Genomic DNA, 19809 nt, shown 5'->3' on the forward strand with positions numbered 1-19809 from the left:
TTACTACATGTTTTTGTGAGGGTATTAACTACCCTAGGAGACACGGGGAGAACATGCAAACTCCACACAGAGTAGGCCCTTTCGCCAACCCCCACCTAGGGTATGGGCGCTGATGACGCGGAGGAGAAGACACGCCCCCAGTGCCCACAGCGTCCCCGGCGGGAATCGAACCCAGGACCTTCAGCATTTTTTCATAACAACTTACCGTGGGTGCCAGCATTCTCCCCATTGACTGCGCTTTGCTGTTTAACGTTTCCGCGTGCGTTACAAGCAAATCCACGCAAAAAAAAGCATCGATTCATGTTCTGCCATGAGCCTGGCTACTGCCTGGAACCATAACATTCCCCTCGCGGGTTACAACGGGGGGGGGATCGCGCATGACCGTTTTTCCCCACAGGAAACAGATTCGGAGATATAGGCGTTTCAAAGTAGGAAATAGACAGGAAGCGGATGGGGGAAAAAAATGTGTTTCCGGTGAGCGATCTGGCACTTCCTTCGCAGGATTACAATGGGTGCTCCCAGAGCTGCTCTAGCCCCGCCCGCGCGGAGAAAAACAAAAAAATCAAAAAGACTGAAATCACGGTTCAGACCGTGTTCGGCACCGAAGCTTCGGAACCGCCACTATGTAAACACACGGTTCAGACCGTGTTTGGCACCCGATGTGTTAAAACAATATATACATATTTTTAAACATACATTATTCTATTAACACATTGACTGCCATCGGCTAATCTCAGAACGTCCATCGTAGTGCCAAGCAATTTCTTACCTTTTTTGTTTTTTTGATTCCGTCATAGGCCCCGCTAAATCCGTTTAAAATCCGCGTTCATTTGGTTCGACACAAACACGGGACCCGACCGAACAAAACGCTGAAAACCGTGCGGCGATCCGACACTGCATTCTGGAGAACGAGAGGAAAACGCTAAAATGGTGGATGCGGTGAGAAAAACAACAAGCCAGAGATAATGGCGTCCAAAGTTGACCGCTAGACAGGAAACGGAGGCGGGAGAAAAACCGGAAACAGTATTATTTCGTTTCCGGTCCGCCCACTTCGAGACCGGAAGTGCAAAAAAAATCCGGAATCTGCACCTGCACGATTTAACATGGGAAAACACCCGCCCCGTAGGACTACGGGAACGGCAGTTAACGGTTGGATTTAACGGCCCGTAGGACTACGGGCCTGGCAGTGGATGTGTTAATCAAAATGTCAGCATCAGCCACTGAAAAACACATATCTGTCGAGCACTCCCCCAGAACCCCCCGCCCCCCACACACACACACACCACCTGTCCTGTACCTGGATGATGAGGCTGTAGTTGGCCTGGGAGAACAGCGGGGGGTTGTCGTTGACGTCCGACACGTCCACGTTGACCGCAGCGCTGCCGGAGCGCGCCGGCACGCCGTTGTCTGACGCCACGACCGTCAGAGTGTAGCCCGATGTCTGGAGCAGAGGAGAGCATTAGCATTCATTCACTGTCATTCACTGATAACAACAACGTGGTGGTGTGTGTGCGTGTGTGTGTGTGTGTGTGTGTGTGTGTGTGTGTGTGTGTGTGTGTGTGTGTGTGTGTGTGTGTGTGTGTGTGTGTGTGTGTGTGTGTGTGTGTGTGTGTGTGTGTGTTACTATACTAGTGAAGACCAAATGTTCCCACAAGTATAGTAGAATTTGAGAAATAGACATTGTGAGGAAGTTTGTTCCGGGGGTTGGTCCGGGGACCCCCAGGGGTCCTTGAGGGAGTTCCAGGGGGTCCCCAGCTAAATGATAGATTAGGCACCAAATGGACCCTTATGGGTCTGTAACTCTGAGAGTGTACAAATGTAACAAATGGACCCGTTAGGGTCCATTTGTTACATTGACATTGATTTTACAATATAAATTGCGGTCCAAGTGATAGAAATGCCATTAAATGGGGGTCTGTAGCCCTAATGCATGTCAAACTGGGGGTCCTTGAAATTAAAATGGTTGAATGAGAATCACTGCTAGAGCCGTAAAAAATCTTCTCTTATGGGGGTCCCTGGCATATCTTTTGAAATGGGGGTCCGCAGGCTAATAAGTGTCAATTTGGGGGTCCTTGACATGAAAAAGTTTGAGAACCACTGATTTAGAGGACAGATTTAGGGGGTTGGAATCAGAGTTAAACATGAATTATACGTATTTGTTGCGTTCCAATGTACGGAAAAAATAGCCGATAGCAGGTCTGCTATTTTTCGGCTCTAGGTTTACGGTTAAAAACGTCAAAATGTATTAAAAAATGTCATTCGTAAAATCGCTGTCCTAAAATGTCGATGTCCTCACAAGTATAGTAATACAAAATGTGTGTGTGATTGGATTGTGTGGAGAACGTGGACAGTGCATATTTGTGCGTCTCTCACCCTCTCTCTGTCCAGCTGGCGGGCCACTCTCAGCTCTCCTCTGATTGGGTCGATCGTGAAGGGCGTCCCCTGGTTACCGTCCACTATGGAGTACCGCACATGGCTGTAGGACGGCCCATCTGCATCCTCCGCCATGACCTAGAACACACAAAAAGCCTCAATATTAAGTATTATATTTCTGTCAATGCATTGCTGTATTGACATTTTGACATTTCCCTTCTAAATGCAACGATTTTCCAGACATTTTCAAAGAAGTATGAATAATAGTGAAAATAGCAGATCTACAAGCTCATATAACGTGTCTCATCGCAAAGCTATTTTCACTATATTTGAAACAGGGCTTAAGTGGTTAATTCATAATCATAATGTACTTTTTCCCTTACTAGAAACAGTCAAAAGTACAATATTTGTCTTGAAATGTCAGAAGTATCCAAATAATCACACCCAGTGTGAAGGAAGCGGTGCCTTTGATGAGCCCGGTATTGATGTTGTCATCAATATTTGTTTATGGGACAGACACACACCCGGACAGACACACGGACACCCGGACACACAGACAAAGTCAGATATAGAGTGGTTGGCACCGCTAAAAATACAAATACTCAAGTAAAGTACAGTACTCAAGTAATGGTACTTATAAGTCATACGTGACTTGCATGATTTGTGAGATAAACGTGCCAATCTCAGTAGCAACCAACGGTAGTTACTTTCCATCACTGCTTACTTGCCAGCCAAACAGACACATATAAACATTTAACTGCACACACATGCACACCTTGGCCGCTATAGGCCCGACACACTGGACGGGTAAGCCCCGGGGAAATCACCAGACAGCAGAGATTTACTCGTAGGAGACAATGACAGGTATTAAAATCTAATTTTCTGCCGGATAATTTATATTCAGAGCGATTAGACGCGGTGCTGATAAATGGCCATAAGGGAAAGTGCATGTGTGTATTCTGTGTGTGTGCGTGTGTGTGTGTGTGTGTGTGTGTGTGTGTGTGTGTGTGTGTGTGTGTGTGTGTGTGTGTGTGTGTGTGTGTGTGTGTGAGGAGGCAGGAAGCCAGGGGGCCAGGAGGAGAGGAGACACGGTGAGGATGGAGCTCGCAGGAGGAGAGGACAAATCCCTCCTTATCCAGGATGAGGGTTCAACCATTTCATCTGAATTATTTAATTAAACAGCCTGCATGTAATTATGCGTGTGTGTGTGTGTGTGTGTGTGTGTGTACGTGTGTGTGTGTACGTGTGTGTGTGTGTGTGTGTGTGTGTGTGTGTGTGTGTGTGTGTGTGTGTGTGTGTGTGTGTGTGTGCGTGCGCGTGTCTGTGTGTATGTGCGTGTGTCCATAAGGCAGAGGAGAGCACGTAGAAATGGATAATGACTAAGAGACAGTAAGTGGTATTTCAGAACGCTGCGCTTTTTGTACCGCCATACAAACGTCAAAGTATAAATTGGAGTTAAAGTGGTTTTGTCACGTCACAAACCTTTGGTCTGAAATGGGCTTAAATAGAACAGTTTACATTTTAGAGACGTTTAGCAGACACGACACTCCAGAGCGATACAAATGGAACAGTGCTCACCGAGTCACTTCTAAAGCAGAATTAGACCTATTAGGCCTTGTGCCTAGTCTACGTGTACTTCATAGCAATAGCAAGCGCATAATACAGACTATGTCTTCTATTGCACTGGTTCTCAAACTGGGGTTACAAGTCTGTAACTCCAAGAGTTACAGACTTGTGTAAGCCCCTTACAGGGTCCATTTGGTTCCATTTACTCGTAGTTATGGGCAGTGGTGGAAAAAGTACTCAAATTCTTTACTTAAGTAAAAGTACCAATACTGCAATATAAAAATACTCTGTTACAAGTAAAAGTTCAAAATAAAAAAAATACTTGAGTAAAAGTACAAAAGTATAGGCATAAAAATGTACTTGAAGTACCAAAAGTAAAAGTATTAAATATTTGAAAATAGCAGATCTACAAGCTCACAACGCGTCGCGATGCGACGCGTTGTGAGCTTGTAGATCGGCTATTTTCAAATAGCCTATGTATAAAATAGGGCTGAAGTGGTTAATGTATGTTTCATTATATCATAATTTATATCTGAAAAATAACTAGTAACTCAAGTGTTCAAATACATGTAGTGGAGTAAAAGTACAATATTTTTAAGTATTGGAAATTTTAAATACTCAAGTAAAGTACAAATACCTCAAAATTGGACTTAAGTACAGTACTTAAGTAAATGCACCGGTACTTAGTTACTTTCCACCACTGGTTATGGGGTTCTATTGCATAACAAATTGGGGGTCCTTGAAATTAAAAAGGTTGAGAACCGCTGGTTTTCATGCAGTTGTGAGGTCCTGTTATGTTCTGATATGAGGTCCACGTTCTGATGCCATCAGAACATATTCCAGTACATTGACTGTACTGTACTTGTGTGTGATTCCGATTATAATAAAAAAAACTAAAACAAAAAAACAATATAGATGTTTCAATGATTATGTTTGAGCTGATTTAGCCGATTAGCTATTTATAACAGTAAAGTAAGCTACCATACTTAAAACGTAGGAACATTGTGTTCTTAGAAACATCACGCCATGCAGTGCCACCTGAGCTACTTAGCCCATTGAGACCTGAAGCCCATTCTACATGTCTCCTAAATCTCAACAGTTTTCTGAAAAACGTTTGTTTCTATATCAGTGGTGCTCAAAATGATATGTATTTGGCCGCGGACCCCCATCAAAATATTTGTTTCCAGGGACCCCCAGAAGCAAAGATTTGAGTTAAAAATGTTCGCTTTAAAAATCTATATATTCAAAGATTTGCACACATTTTCACGATATTTCAAAAATAGCAGATCTACAAGCTCATAGCGCGGCACTCGGTGCCGCGCTATGAGCTTGTATATCTGCTATTTTTGAATAGCCCAAAGTGTAAAATAATACTTTTTAACTCAAATCTAAAAATGAGACAGTTCGAGGTCTCAATGGGTTAGAAGAGACAATGGAACATCTCACTGCCAACACATTCTCCTACAGCTAATGAAGCAATTCAGATTCTGATTATCACCATGACAACCACCACACAGGGAAACCAGCTCCTCCTACACAGACCCTGAACCAGCCCCCCCCCCCCCCCCCCCTCCTCCCCCAATGGGATCTCTCATTGCAAATCACTTGTGATAAGAATGTCAAAATTCTAAATGCTATACGATGTGATTCACATGTTAACTATACATGAATATGGTAATGGTAAAATATGGTAATTGTGAAGACTAACATTGGGGCTTTGATATTTCACATAAGACAGTTCATTTACTTCACACGGCCTTCACTTAAATCTGTCTGTTTCCATTCATTGCAGGTAACCAGAGAGCCCATATAAAGAGCAACGGGTGCTTAAGAGGGCCCCCAAAAAAGGGAGAAGTACGATTAAACAAAACATTTATATGTATTATCCATAGGCCTGTCACAATTACTACATACTCGTCTTATCGCAATTATTTGAGATAATCATAATTATTTTTGCATAATCGTCATAATGTTGAAAAGTGTTCAACACACATTTTCAAATGTTAAAAAAGCAGAAATAGCAGATCTACAAGCTTACAACGCGTCACAAAGTGACGCGTTGTAAGCTTGTAGATCTGCTATTTTACATTACTTTTACATACTATTTTACAAAATGATTAAATATGTCAATAATTTCTTTTCATATTTAAGTTATTCGTCATATCTGCCCTGTGCAATTTTTTGATTGATACATTTGTATTCATATGTCCCAACGTTCAATGCCAAACACACAATTAAATCGTTAATCGCAATTATCTGAGTGACAATTAATCGTCAACTTAAATTTGTAAATCGTGACAGCCCTAATTATCCATGAAATGGTTTTCTCCATTCTCTAAATCTCTCACCATCAGCACGGTCTTTCCCGGTTCGGCGTCCTCGCCGACCACGGCGGTGTAGGTGGTCTGGCTGAACACGGGGCTGTTGTCGTTGACGTCCGTCACGTTGATGTTGATGGCGGCCATGTCGCTGAGCGGAGGAGAGCCACCGTCCGTGGCCTCCACGGTCAGGTAGTACTCGTGGGACGCCTCGTAGTCCAGCGGCTCGATGACAAAGATGTCACCTGTTAGGGAAACGAGGGACGTATAGGGAGAGAGAGAGGGGAGAAGCAGGACACAGAATAAGAGATGGTGAGTTTTGACCGTCCTGCAGTGGTGGAAAGTAGCTAAGTACATTTACTTAAGTACTGTACTTAAGTACAATTTTGAGGTATTTGTACTTTACTTGAGTATTTCCAATTTCCAATACTTTTACTTCTACTCCACTACATCTCAGAGGCAAATATTGTACTTTTACTCCACTACAATTATTTGAAAACTTTAGTTACTTGTTACTTTTCAGATCTAAATTATGATATATTGAAACATTAACCACTTTAGCCCTATTTTATACCTAGGCTATTTGAAAATAGCAGATCTACAAGCTCACAACGGCTATTTTCAAATATGTAGTACTTTTACTTTTGGTACTTTAAGTACATTTTGATGCCAATACTTTTGTACTTTTACTCAAGTACATTTTTAATTCTGGACTTTCACTTGTAACAGAGTATTTTTATATTGCAGTATTGGTACTTTTACTTAAGTAAAGAATTTGAGAACTTTTTCCACCACTGACCGTCCTGTACCACTGTCTCCAAGAAGGAGCGAAGACACACAAATGTGTGTGTCGATGAGGCAGAGGAGAGCATGCAGAAATGGATAATGACTCAGAGACAGTATAAGTGGTGTTTCAGAACGCTGCACTTTTTGTGCAAACGTCAAAGTATAAATTGGAGTTAAGGCGGTTTTGTCACGTCGCAAACCTTTGGTCTGAAATAGGCTTAAATAGAACAGTTTATATTTCAGACATTTAGCAGACACGACACTCCAGAGCGATACAAATGGAACAGTGCAGGAGTCACTTCTAAAGCAGTATTAGACCTATATATAATACTAGAGTTTCGGGGGGCTACGCCCCCCTCAACCCCAGCCGCGCACGGGGCCCAGCGTGGCCGCGTGTATATTGGGGTACTGAAATTGCTGGAGTAAAACTGTGGAAAAGTAAAAAAAAAAAAAAAAAAAAATTGAAAAAAATATATTTTTGATGTTTGAGGGGGACCCCCGCGGACCCCCTGCTGGTCGACGGCCCCCCTGTGGAGTGTTGGGCCGCGCGGGGACCCCCCTGGAACATGGCGGACCCCTTCGGTGTATTTTTTTTTTTCATGAAGGTGGTTGCTTGTTTCTGGCGCTTGTTTTTAGAGAACCTGGCATGCCAACGACTTGGCAACCCGACTTGTTTGTTTTTGTGTTTGGGATGAACATGGCACGTGAAGGACGGACATAGTGTGATCGAGACATGAGTGAAGTGAAAGTAACGGCCTGGGTGGAACAAAGGAGGTACGTAAGAAGGGGGGGGGGGGGGTTGAAGCAAAGGAGCTGCGTGTGTGTTGGTGTGGAGGAGATGGGCAGAGTGCAATGGCGGCGCAAGGCAGCGCATGCTGCCGCACGTTACACCAGAAATGGTGCCTGGAGAAAATGGTGACCAAAAAAAAAGTTTTGAAAAAAAGGAAAAAAACCCCGCAGCGGCTGGCAGCTGTTGTGGTGATGAGGTCGTGCGCAGGGTAAACGGTACGAAGCTGCCTCCCCTTCCGTTTTGTCCGACATTTGGTGAGTAGAATTAATTATGTTGCGCGGTGGAAAAGCTGTAGTGAGCAGTGAGATGTCCCCTACGCGAGGCGTAAATTCAGCGCGGCCGCCGTGGCGAGTCAGTTGCCGACATGTGGTCTGGCGGTGCGTTGTTTATTCGATAACAGAGCTGTGGGGTGTCGCACCCAGGGTGCGGAAGTTGCTCGCCATTTATATAGTTAGATATATAAAATATAAAAATATAAAATAAAACCAGCCCATATCCACACGATCTTCGCAATTGCGTCAGATACCAAACAGACATACAGAGATATAGTTTTAACTGATTGATTGAGTGGGTCCAATAACGCCACTTGCTCCTTCCTCAGATTTAGCTAAATTAGGATGGCACACTCTCACACCAAAAGAGATGTTTTTTTTTTACATCAGACAAAAAAGAAAAGAAAAAAAGAGCCACCAATTTAGAGTGCAAAGGTGTGAGAGATATAGATAAATATTATTAACTGTTGCAATCAGCAGTGAGTTGTAACTACCGAATTTGTCTGTGCCAGTGGTGTAAAGTAACTAAGTATATTTACTCAATTTTGAGGTACTTTTACTTGACTTCAGTATTTCCAATTGTCTGTACTTTTCCTTCTACTCCGCTACATCTCACAGGCAAATATTGTACTTTTACTCCACTACAATTATTTGAAAACTTTAGTTACAGTACTAGTTACTTTGCAGATATGAATTATTATATTATAACATACATTAACCACTTCAGCCTTATTTTATACCTAGGCTATTTTCAAACATTTTAGTACTTTTACTTTTGGTACTTTAAGTACATTTTGATACCAATACTTTTGTCCTTTTACTCAAGAACATTTTGAATTCCAGACTTGTAACAGAGTACTCCTACATTGCAGTATTGATACTTTTACTTAAAGTAAAACATTTGAGTACTTTTTCCACCATTGACTCTCACACATACCGGTGTGTGTGTCCACACTGAACCTCCCGTGCTCGTTGCCACTGATGATGCCGTAGGCGATCTCTCCGTTGGCGTCCGTGTCTCGGCTGGCCGCCTGCACTCGCAGCACCTGCGACCCCGCGGCCACGTCCTCGGACACGGTGGCGGCGTACTCGCGGTGCTCGAACACGGGCGGGTTGTCGTTGATGTCCAGGACGGACACCGTCACCTGGCAGGCGGAGGAGAGGCGGCGGGGCGCGCCGCGGTCGGTGGCGCGCGCCCTCAGCTCGTACACGGCCTGCACCTCGCGGTCCAGCGGGCGCTCCAGGCTCACCACGCCGCTGTGCTCGTTCACCGAGAAGTAGCCGTCGGCCGAGTCGTCCAGAGAGTAAAAGATGTCACCGTTTAGACCTAGAGGGCAGATGGATGGAAGACAGGAAACGTGTGTTAGTTGGATCATTTTTTGCACATGCTAAGACCCTTTACCACCAGGTTTAAAGTTTGGGAGATGTTTCGTCTCTTCCTACTCGGCATCTGTGTTGATTTTGAATAAAATTACATTTAGTTTTAGTCATATTTTATACATCTGGAATGTTTAAGTTTTAGTCTAGCTTTAGTGGACTAAATATCATAAGATTGTAGTCGACTAAATTGTGTTTTGGCGGTGCATTGATGGTGTTGTAATGGCTGATTTTACACTTGGTTCCATGTTGAAAAATAGCAGATCCACAAGCTCACAACGCGTCGCAGCGCGACGCGTTGTGAGCTTGTAGATCGGCTATTTTCAGAGCGCAACACCCGAGCGCAACCAAACATAAAATGTCTTTTAGTTCTACTGGATCTCTATCTCCACTAGTCCCTCACTAACGTCTTAGTCTAGTTTTTATTTGTTGACGAAATTGTCAATATATTTAGTCTTAGTTTCAGTCATCATAGCTTAGTTTTTATTTAGTAGTCGACGAACATTTTCCGTCATAGTTTTAGTCGACGAAAACAACACTGCTTGGCATCCCTATTTTGGCCATGTCATCATAGGCGGACATTTAAAAAATAACAGATCTACATGCTCACGACCATGATGCATTGTGAGCTTGTAAATCGGCTATAACATTCACTTTTAGTTAGTGGATAAAGAGACCCCCAGAATCCCAGAGTTTGCAGTCATTTTGCCCGATTAGGTAGCATCCATTTTCTGGAGTCTTTCCCATAAACAAGAGGGTGGAAAACATCTCAACCATGCCGTCCTCATAACTCATCTACGCCCACTATAGCACATGCCGGGCCCGGTACCCAACAACGAGACAGAGACGGATCGCAATAATAATCCTAATGCCTTTACTGCAGGTGGCCCCCTGTTTGGAAAATGCCATTATATTCCCATTTGTCAGGTAAGTGTCCCCCCCCTCCCTCTGCGATTCTCATTATGGCATTAGAGAGGGCTGCTGGTGGGAGGGAGGCCCCCCCTTTGTGCTCCTTCCCCCCCAGTCCCCGCTCTCATATCAGGCCACATTAAACCCAGACAATTGCTAAATGGCGGTTAACCCTTTAAGACCTGGAACGCATCTGTGTCATTTTTTAGATTTGTGCTAAAAAGCATTATTTTACACTTTGGCAATTCAAAAATAGCAGATCTACAAGCTCATAGTGCGGCACCGAGTGCCGCGCTCTTTGAATATATATATATTTTTTAAAGCAAACATTTTGTTACTCAAATCTTTGCTCATTAGGGTCCCTGGAACAAAATATTTTGAGATGGGGGGGGGTCCGCGGCCAAATACATATCACTTTGGGGGTCCTTGACATGAAAAAAGTGATATATATATATATAGCAACATAAGTGTTTCAGAAAACTGTTAGGATTTAGAAGACATTTGTAGAATCCCCCCAGAAGCAAAGATTTGAGTTCAAAATGTTTGCTTTCAAAAATATATATACCGTATATTCACGATTTTTCAAAAATAGCAGATCTACAAGCTCATAGCGCGGCACTCGGTGCCGCGCTATGAGCTTGTAGATCTGCTATTTTTGAATAGCCCAAGAAATCTAAAAACGACACACAGATGCGTTCCTGGTTTGTATGGGTTAAGTGAATTGAACAGGATCTCGCATTTGCAGAACTTCACTCCTGCCATCGACCATTTAAAATGTTACAATGTCTGGCATCCAATTGACCAGCCCACAGCCGGGGACGGGGGGGACAAATTAACTTGACGCCACGATGCAAACGTGTCCTATCTGGAAGACTGAAGACCTAATACCAGCCTAATGTGGGTGTGTATCAACAGCACACTGACTCATCACAAACTTCAGAAGCCTTGCAGACACAAGCTCTTTTTTGTTGTCCAAACTGCAGTGGTAAAAATATACCTTGTGTAGGATCCTCCACACAAAGAAGCAAACATCAACAACGAGGAGATCAAAGATTGACTAAAAGTTCAAAAGAGAGAAGGAACGTAACCTCGCACAGCACCAGTGTTGATTTCATCGACTAAAACTATGATGAAAAAGGTTTGTCGACTACCTTTTTTCACTGACAAAAACCAAATGAAAAAAATAATAAAAGCTAAGCTACGATGACTAAAACTAAGACTAAATATATTGACAATTTCGTCAACAAATAAAAACTACACAAAAATGTTAGTGAGGGACGAGTGGAGAGAGATCCAGTAGAACTAAAAGAAAAGTCATCTTATGTTTGGTAGCGCTCGGGTATTGCGCTTTGAAAATAGCAGATCTACAAGCTCACAACGCGTCGCGCTGCGACCCGCTGTGAGCTTGTAGATCTGTTATTTTCAGCATGCAACCAAGTGTAAAATCAGCCATTACGACGCCATCAAGGCACCGCCAAAATACATTTTAGTCGACTAAATCAACTGTAGATTTATCGACTATAATCTTATGATGTTTAGTCGAATAAGACTAGACTAAAACTAAAACATTTCAGATGACTAAAATATGACTAAAACTAAATGGAATTGTATTCAAAAGACTATGACTAAAACTAAATCAAAATGTCCTGTCAAAATCAACACTGTTCAGATATACTGAGGTGGTGCAACGGACAGAGGGGGCAATTAAGTGTCAAACAACTTCCAGGCAAAATGGACGACAGAGAGGCCTACGGTGCAAGAACAGCCGGATGCCAGGATCCACGTAGAAATAATGTCCAGTCAAATACTGACACACACCGAGATGAATAGAGAATGATGAGCAGCTACCGCTGGACAAAAGGTTAATTATGTTCACTGTGTGACAATCAGCTGGAAAGCGAGCTGAATGATGGCTCATTGCGGTCTGGGTTCCGGAAAGGCTATTTCACTCACTAGAAAGACCTGTGTGTGTGTGTGTGTGTGTGTGTGTGTGCGTGTGCGTGTGCGTGTGCGTGTGTGTGTGTGTGTGTGTGTGTGTGTGTGTGTGTGTGTGTGTGACAGAGAGAGAGAGAGAGAGAGAGAGAGAGAGAGAGAGAGAGAGAGAGAGAGTGGCAGAGACAGAGACATGCATGCATAGTATGAAAGCCCTCACTCCTCAACTCTCTTACTCTGACCCCCCCCCCCTGTTTTTCCTCATCCCTGATGCTCCCAAATGGCAGGTGAGTTTTAACATCATCACACCAGCCTCTTTACCTTTCCCTTACCACCGCAAAAAAATCTCACTCTTACAGTATAGAGACCAAATTCTAACAAACCGTTCATTCTGTCAAGCTGTCAAGTTCAACCTGCAGTGCGGGACAGAAAGAGAGAGAGAGAGAGAGAGAGGGTTCCTGCCAGTAGAGTATAGGGCTGACACTGTTCTCCAAGCTAGAACGCCCTGCCCCAGCATTCATTTGGAACAGCAAGTTCCAAGATAAAGGACTTGAAAAAGTTTCAACAACTGCCACCAATTGAATGTTGCAAGGTCCTCTCCACCTTTCCCATTAGCCAGCTTTTTTCAGAGGTTTGTTATTTCATGGCATTTTGCTCTCTTTTTTTCAGGTTATGTCTGCACTGAGAGTCGTGTGGCTTTTTTTCTGCTAGGGGTGAGGAGAAAATTGCCATCAGCGCAGTTAGAATTCAGCGCTTGAGGAGAAAAGAATTTCATTAGAGAGTAATGGAGCTTTTAATTTGAAGGGTTGATCATTCATGAAATTCCACATTTGTTATCCCCTGCCTCCTGCAGCAGAGTGCACAGGGAGTGTAAAATAGGAAAGGGTAATAAACTCCCCGTTTTTTACCAAGTCTGAACTGTGACAAGTATACCTGCCCAAACAACACTGCCAAACACTTTCCCCTTTCCTTACTATTGGCCTTGTTCCAGTCCAGGAAAATGTGTATACCTCTAATCTATGGAAAAAGTGCTACTAATAAGTTTACTTACTGCTGAACAGTTTGTTAGTACTCAATGGAAATTGGACTTCGATTGTGTTCGGACAGCACTGCGTATTGCATCAGAATCCATTTTTAAGGCATCACGTTTGGACACATTTCTCCTATAGACGAACGGAGTACACATCCCGGAGTACACAGTAAAATCCGGTGTTCATTTTTATACTTGCCAGAGTTAAAGGGGAATTTTGCCCCACAGTTTTCCAACCTTTTCTATGACGTTATCTCGAGATTTCAATCTCGTCATCTTGTGTTCTGTCACTATGAACGTCAGATCTCACCAAAAAAAAAAAAAAAAGCTATCAAAATATGCGATCTAGTGCGAGGCCTATAGGCGCACGTTTTTAGCTGTGGCGGTCCCTGAATAGAGTTATGATTTTTTTCTACTGTACCATTCATCCTAGGATGTCATAACATCATAGAAAAGGTAAGAAAACCGTGGGGCAAAATTCCCCTTTAAATTAACACCACATTTTGCTGTCCACGTCAGACAGTAAGGCAGGGGTCTTCAACAGGGGGTCCGGGACCCCTAGGGGGTCCTCAGAGCTACTATAGGGGGTCCGCCAAATCTTTGTGTGATAGGATTTAGTTTTTTTACATTAACTTGAACCCTAGAATTCCTTTTCTATGGGGAACATTAGCCGAAAATAGCAGATCTACAAGCTCACAACGCCTCGCGCTGCGAGGCGTTGTGAGCTTGTAGATCGGCTATTTTTGGCAAAGAGGCTATAGGTGTAGAGGGAGAAAAGAGCAGACTAAGTAAAAAATCTGAAAAAACAATTTTATATAATATAGAGTAGGGGGTCCCTGCTTCATCTCTCTCTAAGCTAGGGGGTCCTTGGTTTGAAAACGTTGAAGACCCCTGCAGTAAGGGAACCAAAACGGCACAAGGTTGGAGAGGAATGGTGCGTTGTTGTGTGTTGACCTTCCTCACCTGTGTCGACGTCGGTCGCCAGCAGCTTGGCCACGAGCGTGCCGATCTCGGTGTTCTCGAACACGGTGACGGTGTAGGGGTCGGCGGAGAACTGCGGCGCGTTGTCGTTGACGTCCTCCACCGCGATGTGGACGCTGGCCTCGCAGTGGCGCCCGCCTCCGTCCACCGCTCGCACCCTGAACCTGTACTCCTCCTTCTCCTCGCGGTCCAAAGGCCGCAGGGTCTTTAGCTCGCCTGGAGGAGGAATCAGACGGTGATGAGTCATGTGCATGCGAACACACACACACACACACACACACACACACACACACAAATGACACATATAACTAGATGCATATATGCATGCACAAGCACCTACACGCACGCACATGCACACACACACACACACACACAGAATGGTAGGATAACATCTCCCACATGGTCCGTGCTCTTTTGCACGACATACACCAGCCAGGCAAACTAAATTAACCCATTAAGACCTGAGGCCGCTTCTAAAGATTTTCTAAATCCTAAAGAGTTTTTCGGAAAAAAATATTTAAAAAAAATGTTTTCACGATTTTTCAAAAATAGCAGATCTACAAGCTCATAGCGCGGCACTCGGTGCCGCGCTATGAGCTTGTATATCTGCTATTTTTGAATAGCCAAAGAAATCTAAAAATGACACAGACGCGTCCCCGGTCTTAATGGGTTAATAAATACATGAATAAATTAAAAACCATTGTGTAAATGACTGCACACCTCCATTACTAAAACAGCATGTGTGTCTAATGCCATGTCCAAAGTGCGCGTATACATTTTGCTTGTGATTGCATGTGTGGCAGAGAGCGACAGAGAGAGAGGCCTCCGATGCTGCAGAGCTTCCTAAAAACTCCCTTGCCTACTTTGCCAAGGAGTAAAAAAAAACACATCCAAGTCAACTAATGGCTTTCAGGAGAGGAAGAGGAGAGAAAGAGAGAGAGAGAGGGAGGATGAATAAGTAATGGAGGGAAGGGAAGAGAGGATAGATCTCAGAGGGGGGGCGGAGAGTGAGAGAGAGAGAGAGAGGGAGAGAGAGAGAGAGAGAGAGAGAGGAATGCGCTGAAGAACCTGGCAGTTGAGAGCATTTCGGAAGCGTCCTGGAAGATGAGAGGCAGCCAACGTTCGCGTTCGTGGCCTCAGCGGAACACCTACGCTGCCCCTCAAGAGGTCCTCGCACGCTGCTAATCCTGTTTGTCGGCACGGAACAAAACATACCGCCTCCTCCCCCGCTCGCTCGCTCCCAGACCCGCTACTGTAAGCTGGCGCTGCTGTTGTGTGAGGGACCTCAATACGGAGGCTGGCTGAGAGACAGCTGGATGGCGTCTTCTTCGTCACCATGGCGTCCTCCCTCCGGATCAGGGCAGCGAGCGAGGGCACAGCGCAATGCGCCTGGACTTGGCCGTCACAAAATGAGGGCCTTTGTGCTGTAGCAGTGCGGTACAGCAGTTCCTTTCTCTGTGCCGATTCGGTTGCCAGCGTAGGTTTTTGTTTTTTTGTGCCATTCACCGTGTTTTGATGTCCTGTTGTTTATTTTCAAGTTGGGTTTGATGCTGATTAACCCTTTAAGACCTGGAACGCATCTGTGTCACTTTTTGATTTGAGCTAAAAAAGCATTATTTTACACTTTTGGCTATTCAAAAATAGCAGATATACAAGCTCGTAGCGCGGCACTCGGTGCCGCGCTACGAGCATTTTCACGTAAAAACGTGAAAATGTGTGCAAATCTTTGAATATATATTTTTTTTTCAAGCGAACATTTGTAACTAAAATCTTTACTTCTGGGACCCGCTGGAACAAAACATTTTGAGATGGTGTCTGCGGTCAAATATATAATTTTGGGGTCCTTGACATGAAACAGTTTGAAAACCACTGATATTATAGCAAAATACGTTTTTTTCTTTGGATTTTTGTCAGGATTTAGAAGACATTTGTAGAAGCAAAGATTTGAGTAAAAAACTTTTGCTTTAAAAATTGCTTTTTAAAAAAATCCATGATTTTTCAAAAAAAATTGCAGATCTACAAGCTCATAGTGCGGCACTCGGTGCCGCGCTATGAGCTTGTATATCTGCTATTTTTGAATATCCCAAAGAAATCAAAAAATGACACAGATGCGTTCCAGGTCTTAAAGGGTTAACTGGCATTGGGTTTTTAACTGACATCCCTTGGCGGATTTTAACATTTAACAAAAAAAAAAGGAGAAAAAAAAAAGATTTAACAGATGGTTGTAGTGTCTCGTTCCAGGGGCTCCCCAATGTAATTTACTTCCAGGCCAGCACTATATTGGCCATAAATTCAGTACGAGTGAGCAACTCTGCTTTTTTTTTTCTTTTTTACGGCCGCTGTAGCTCTCTCTCTAGCTAACTCCTGCAGGAACACTCTTGGCAGGTTTGGAAAATAAATAATAAACAAAACATAATGCCAACTCGGTGCAAGTTAAAGTCTCTCTCTCTCTTTCCTTCCTCCAGAGTTGATGTCGATGCATACTGAACACAGACACACACAGACTAGACAAACTCAGGAAAGTACACACACACACACCAACATTTTGGAGAGGAGGGGAGTGGGAGATTACAGAGTCAAGTGGGCAGAATTCATGCCTGCTGACATGTCCTGCTTGAGGATTAGGGTTTTGTTGGTGCACGGCTTTGAGGTGGAAGCTGTTGAAAGATGCCAACAGGATTTCAAGCGACGATTCGGGCCCCGAAACCATTCGTTTTTCCATCGTTCAAGTCTTTGCGAAGCTAAGACAATCGAACATGCCTGTGACGTGTGTGTGTGTGTGTGTCTCGCATGTTATGACAAGCTAAGTTATTCAATAGCGCAAACCAGAGTCGTTGATATAGAAAGAATTGCATCAGTGAGGGGTCAGAAACCTCGTGTCGTTTTCTCTGAGCACACCGAAACTAATTCCAAATGAAGTTGGTGTGGCAATAAATGATTGAATGTTGAACACATTATGATATAATATATGCAGTGAACGGAGATGACACAACTCTTTGTATCTAAATAACTCTGGAGCCGGGGTCCTTGAACAAGAGATTGCAAACACTTTGTATAGGAGGAGTGCAGCCATGAAATGGCACTGGAGAGAGGGAGAGAGAGAGAAAGAGAGAGAGAGAGAGAGAGAGAGAGAGAGAGAGAAGCAACTAGGCCTACACACTGTGATGAGGCAGATGATGTGAGCATGGCAAAAAAAAAATAATAATGATCTACACACAAATGATAAAAGTTTGAAAAATAAACATGAATGGACACGGACTGTCAGATGAACCACATACGCAGGCACACACACACACACACACACACACACACACACACACACACACACACACATACACCCAAGGGTGGTAAGAATGGACGCATAAAGGGTACTGTAGTACCCACTGCAACAATGCAACACACACGCACCTGTGTCATGGTCGATTGAGAACAGCTCCGCGCCATCTCCCAGGAGCTCAAAGGAGATCTGGGAATTGGAGCGAATGTCTGCGTCTGTGGCGGACACCTGCAGGACAAGCCTGCCAGCCGACGAGTCCTCTGGGACGCTCCCGCTGTACAGGGACTGCAGGTGTGTGGTGTGGGAAGGGGGGGGGGGGGGGGGGGGGGGGGGGGGGGGGGGGCGACAAGGGTACAAGTTGAAATGGATGGACGTATTCATGATGGAAACGCATGCAAGACACGGGTAACAAACTGTAGGACTATCAGCGCTCGCTAAAGTGCACTTAATCATTAATGCAGCGCACAATCCTCAGTCGACCAGTGTGGCCAGCTCCTTTTTCCGACGCCAGACTCATTACCGGAACAAGGAGATCTGAGCACATTATAACCCCGGTACTGGCGGCACTGCACTGGCTGCCTGTAACTTTTAGAATCGATTTTAAGATTTTATTGTTAACTTTTAAAGCTCTTAACACATTACCTGCCAATCACGAGTATAACCGTGATTGGAAAAATACCCCGTTATCTGCCAGTCACGAGTATAACCGTGATTGGAAAAAAATAAAAATAAAAATAAAATAATGTTTGTGTCCAGAATCACTGCGCCGCGGCAGCCTACTCACGCACACACAAAAAATAGTACCATGTGACAGAGGGGTCAAAATTGAACGAAACCTGCTCTATATGGTAGAAATAGGTCAACAATACAAATGACGCTAGTTTTTTAAATTAATTTATTTTTAATGAGCGGCCCCCACCAAATCTACTAATCTACTGGAACTACTTCATATTTATCAGAACCGGACCATACCTCTGACCACAGGACTCGGGCAATCAATTAATACCTTTGCAACCACTACATTAATGGTAAGCATTTCCTACAGAAAATACTCAAAAAATCTGAACTAACCCTTTAAAGGGTTAAACGTGTAATTTACCTCCTCTGTGACCCAGCAATTCCCTCTCCCCATCTCTCTTTAGTACGCCCTGCCCTCTCCCTCTCGCATCCTTGTAAAATGGCAACCGCCCCACAGGTAAGGACAAATTTCACGGGCCACGTGCCCTTCTTACCTTCTCGCACACGGGGCTGTTGTCGTTGGCGTCCAGCACTTTGACCTCCACAGTGGCCCTGGCGGCGAAGATGCCGTCCGTGGCGGTGATGTTAAGGAGGTAATTGTCCCTCTCCTCGCGGTCCAAGGGCTTCCTGACCGACACCTTCCACTCGTTTTGGACGTGCTCGATGGCAAATTGGCCCAGCGGATCCCCTCCTGTTTCAAAAGAGAGTCAAAAGGGGAGACGGAAGGCGGCGTTTAGGAATACAAATGAGACGGGGGAATGAGCGTAGAATAGAACCTTTAGAACCCAGAACAACAACAACACATGCACTGCTTTTAAATAGCGCTCCGTTTGCCAGCTTGTCTGTGTATACTTTTGGAGTAATACTAAGATCAAAAGCTGAGTTTTTCTAGCACTAAGTGTTTTCATTCTATTACCTAGCAGGTATTAAAAAAACTGATGAACCTAAAGCACACCTAAAGAGTTATGGGTATAATGAATTATTAATTATTTTAAACATTGTACTTTTGTAAGAAAATCACAGGCAAGTGTACACAGGCTTATGAGAGAGCTGGCAGATATTACTGCTATTAGGCACCAAAGGAGTTATTTCCTGGTCAATTGCCAAAGGATTGTTTCAGATAATTCATCTTTTCTGTTTGAGCATTATTTGGATTCAGCCGGGGGAAACATTAGTGGAAGCTTCTCACAGATGAAAGGACCAAAACAAATAGCAGATATCATCATCATATTAAGTGGTCTTAACAGATAAACCCCTTTAACCCATTAAGACCTGGAACGCATCTGTGTCATTTTTAGATTTGAGCTAAAAAAAAGCATTATTTTACACTTTGGCTATTCAAAAATAGCAGATCTACAAGCTCATAGCGCGGCACCGAGTGCCGCGCTATGAGCTTGTAGATCTGCTATTTTTGAGAAATCATGAATTTGTGCAAATCTTTCAATATATATATATTTTTA

The 19809-nt window shown here is 43.8% G+C and overlaps 1 protein-coding gene across 1 annotated transcript in view; it reads right to left on the bottom strand.

The window, feature by feature from the left end:
* Positions 1-19809, bottom strand: part of fat1a (FAT atypical cadherin 1a) — a gene marked incomplete at its 5' end in the record, with an annotated part of 89057 nt that overhangs the window by 25803 nt on the left and 43445 nt on the right. The window contains 7 exons of the mRNA XM_084071768.1: positions 1298-1441; positions 2374-2511; positions 6288-6502; positions 9043-9432; positions 14317-14550; positions 17743-17896; positions 18844-19040. Coding sequence (XP_083927894.1) covers positions 1298-1441; positions 2374-2511; positions 6288-6502; positions 9043-9432; positions 14317-14550; positions 17743-17896; positions 18844-19040 — 1472 coding nt within the window. The remainder of the gene's footprint in view (positions 1-1297; positions 1442-2373; positions 2512-6287; positions 6503-9042; positions 9433-14316; positions 14551-17742; positions 17897-18843; positions 19041-19809) is intronic.

The sequence above is a fragment of the Gymnoscopelus microlampas genome (assembly GCF_963454915.1).
Source record: "Gymnoscopelus microlampas genome assembly, chromosome: 2".
Classification (NCBI taxonomy): domain Eukaryota; kingdom Metazoa; phylum Chordata; class Actinopteri; order Myctophiformes; family Myctophidae; genus Gymnoscopelus; species Gymnoscopelus microlampas.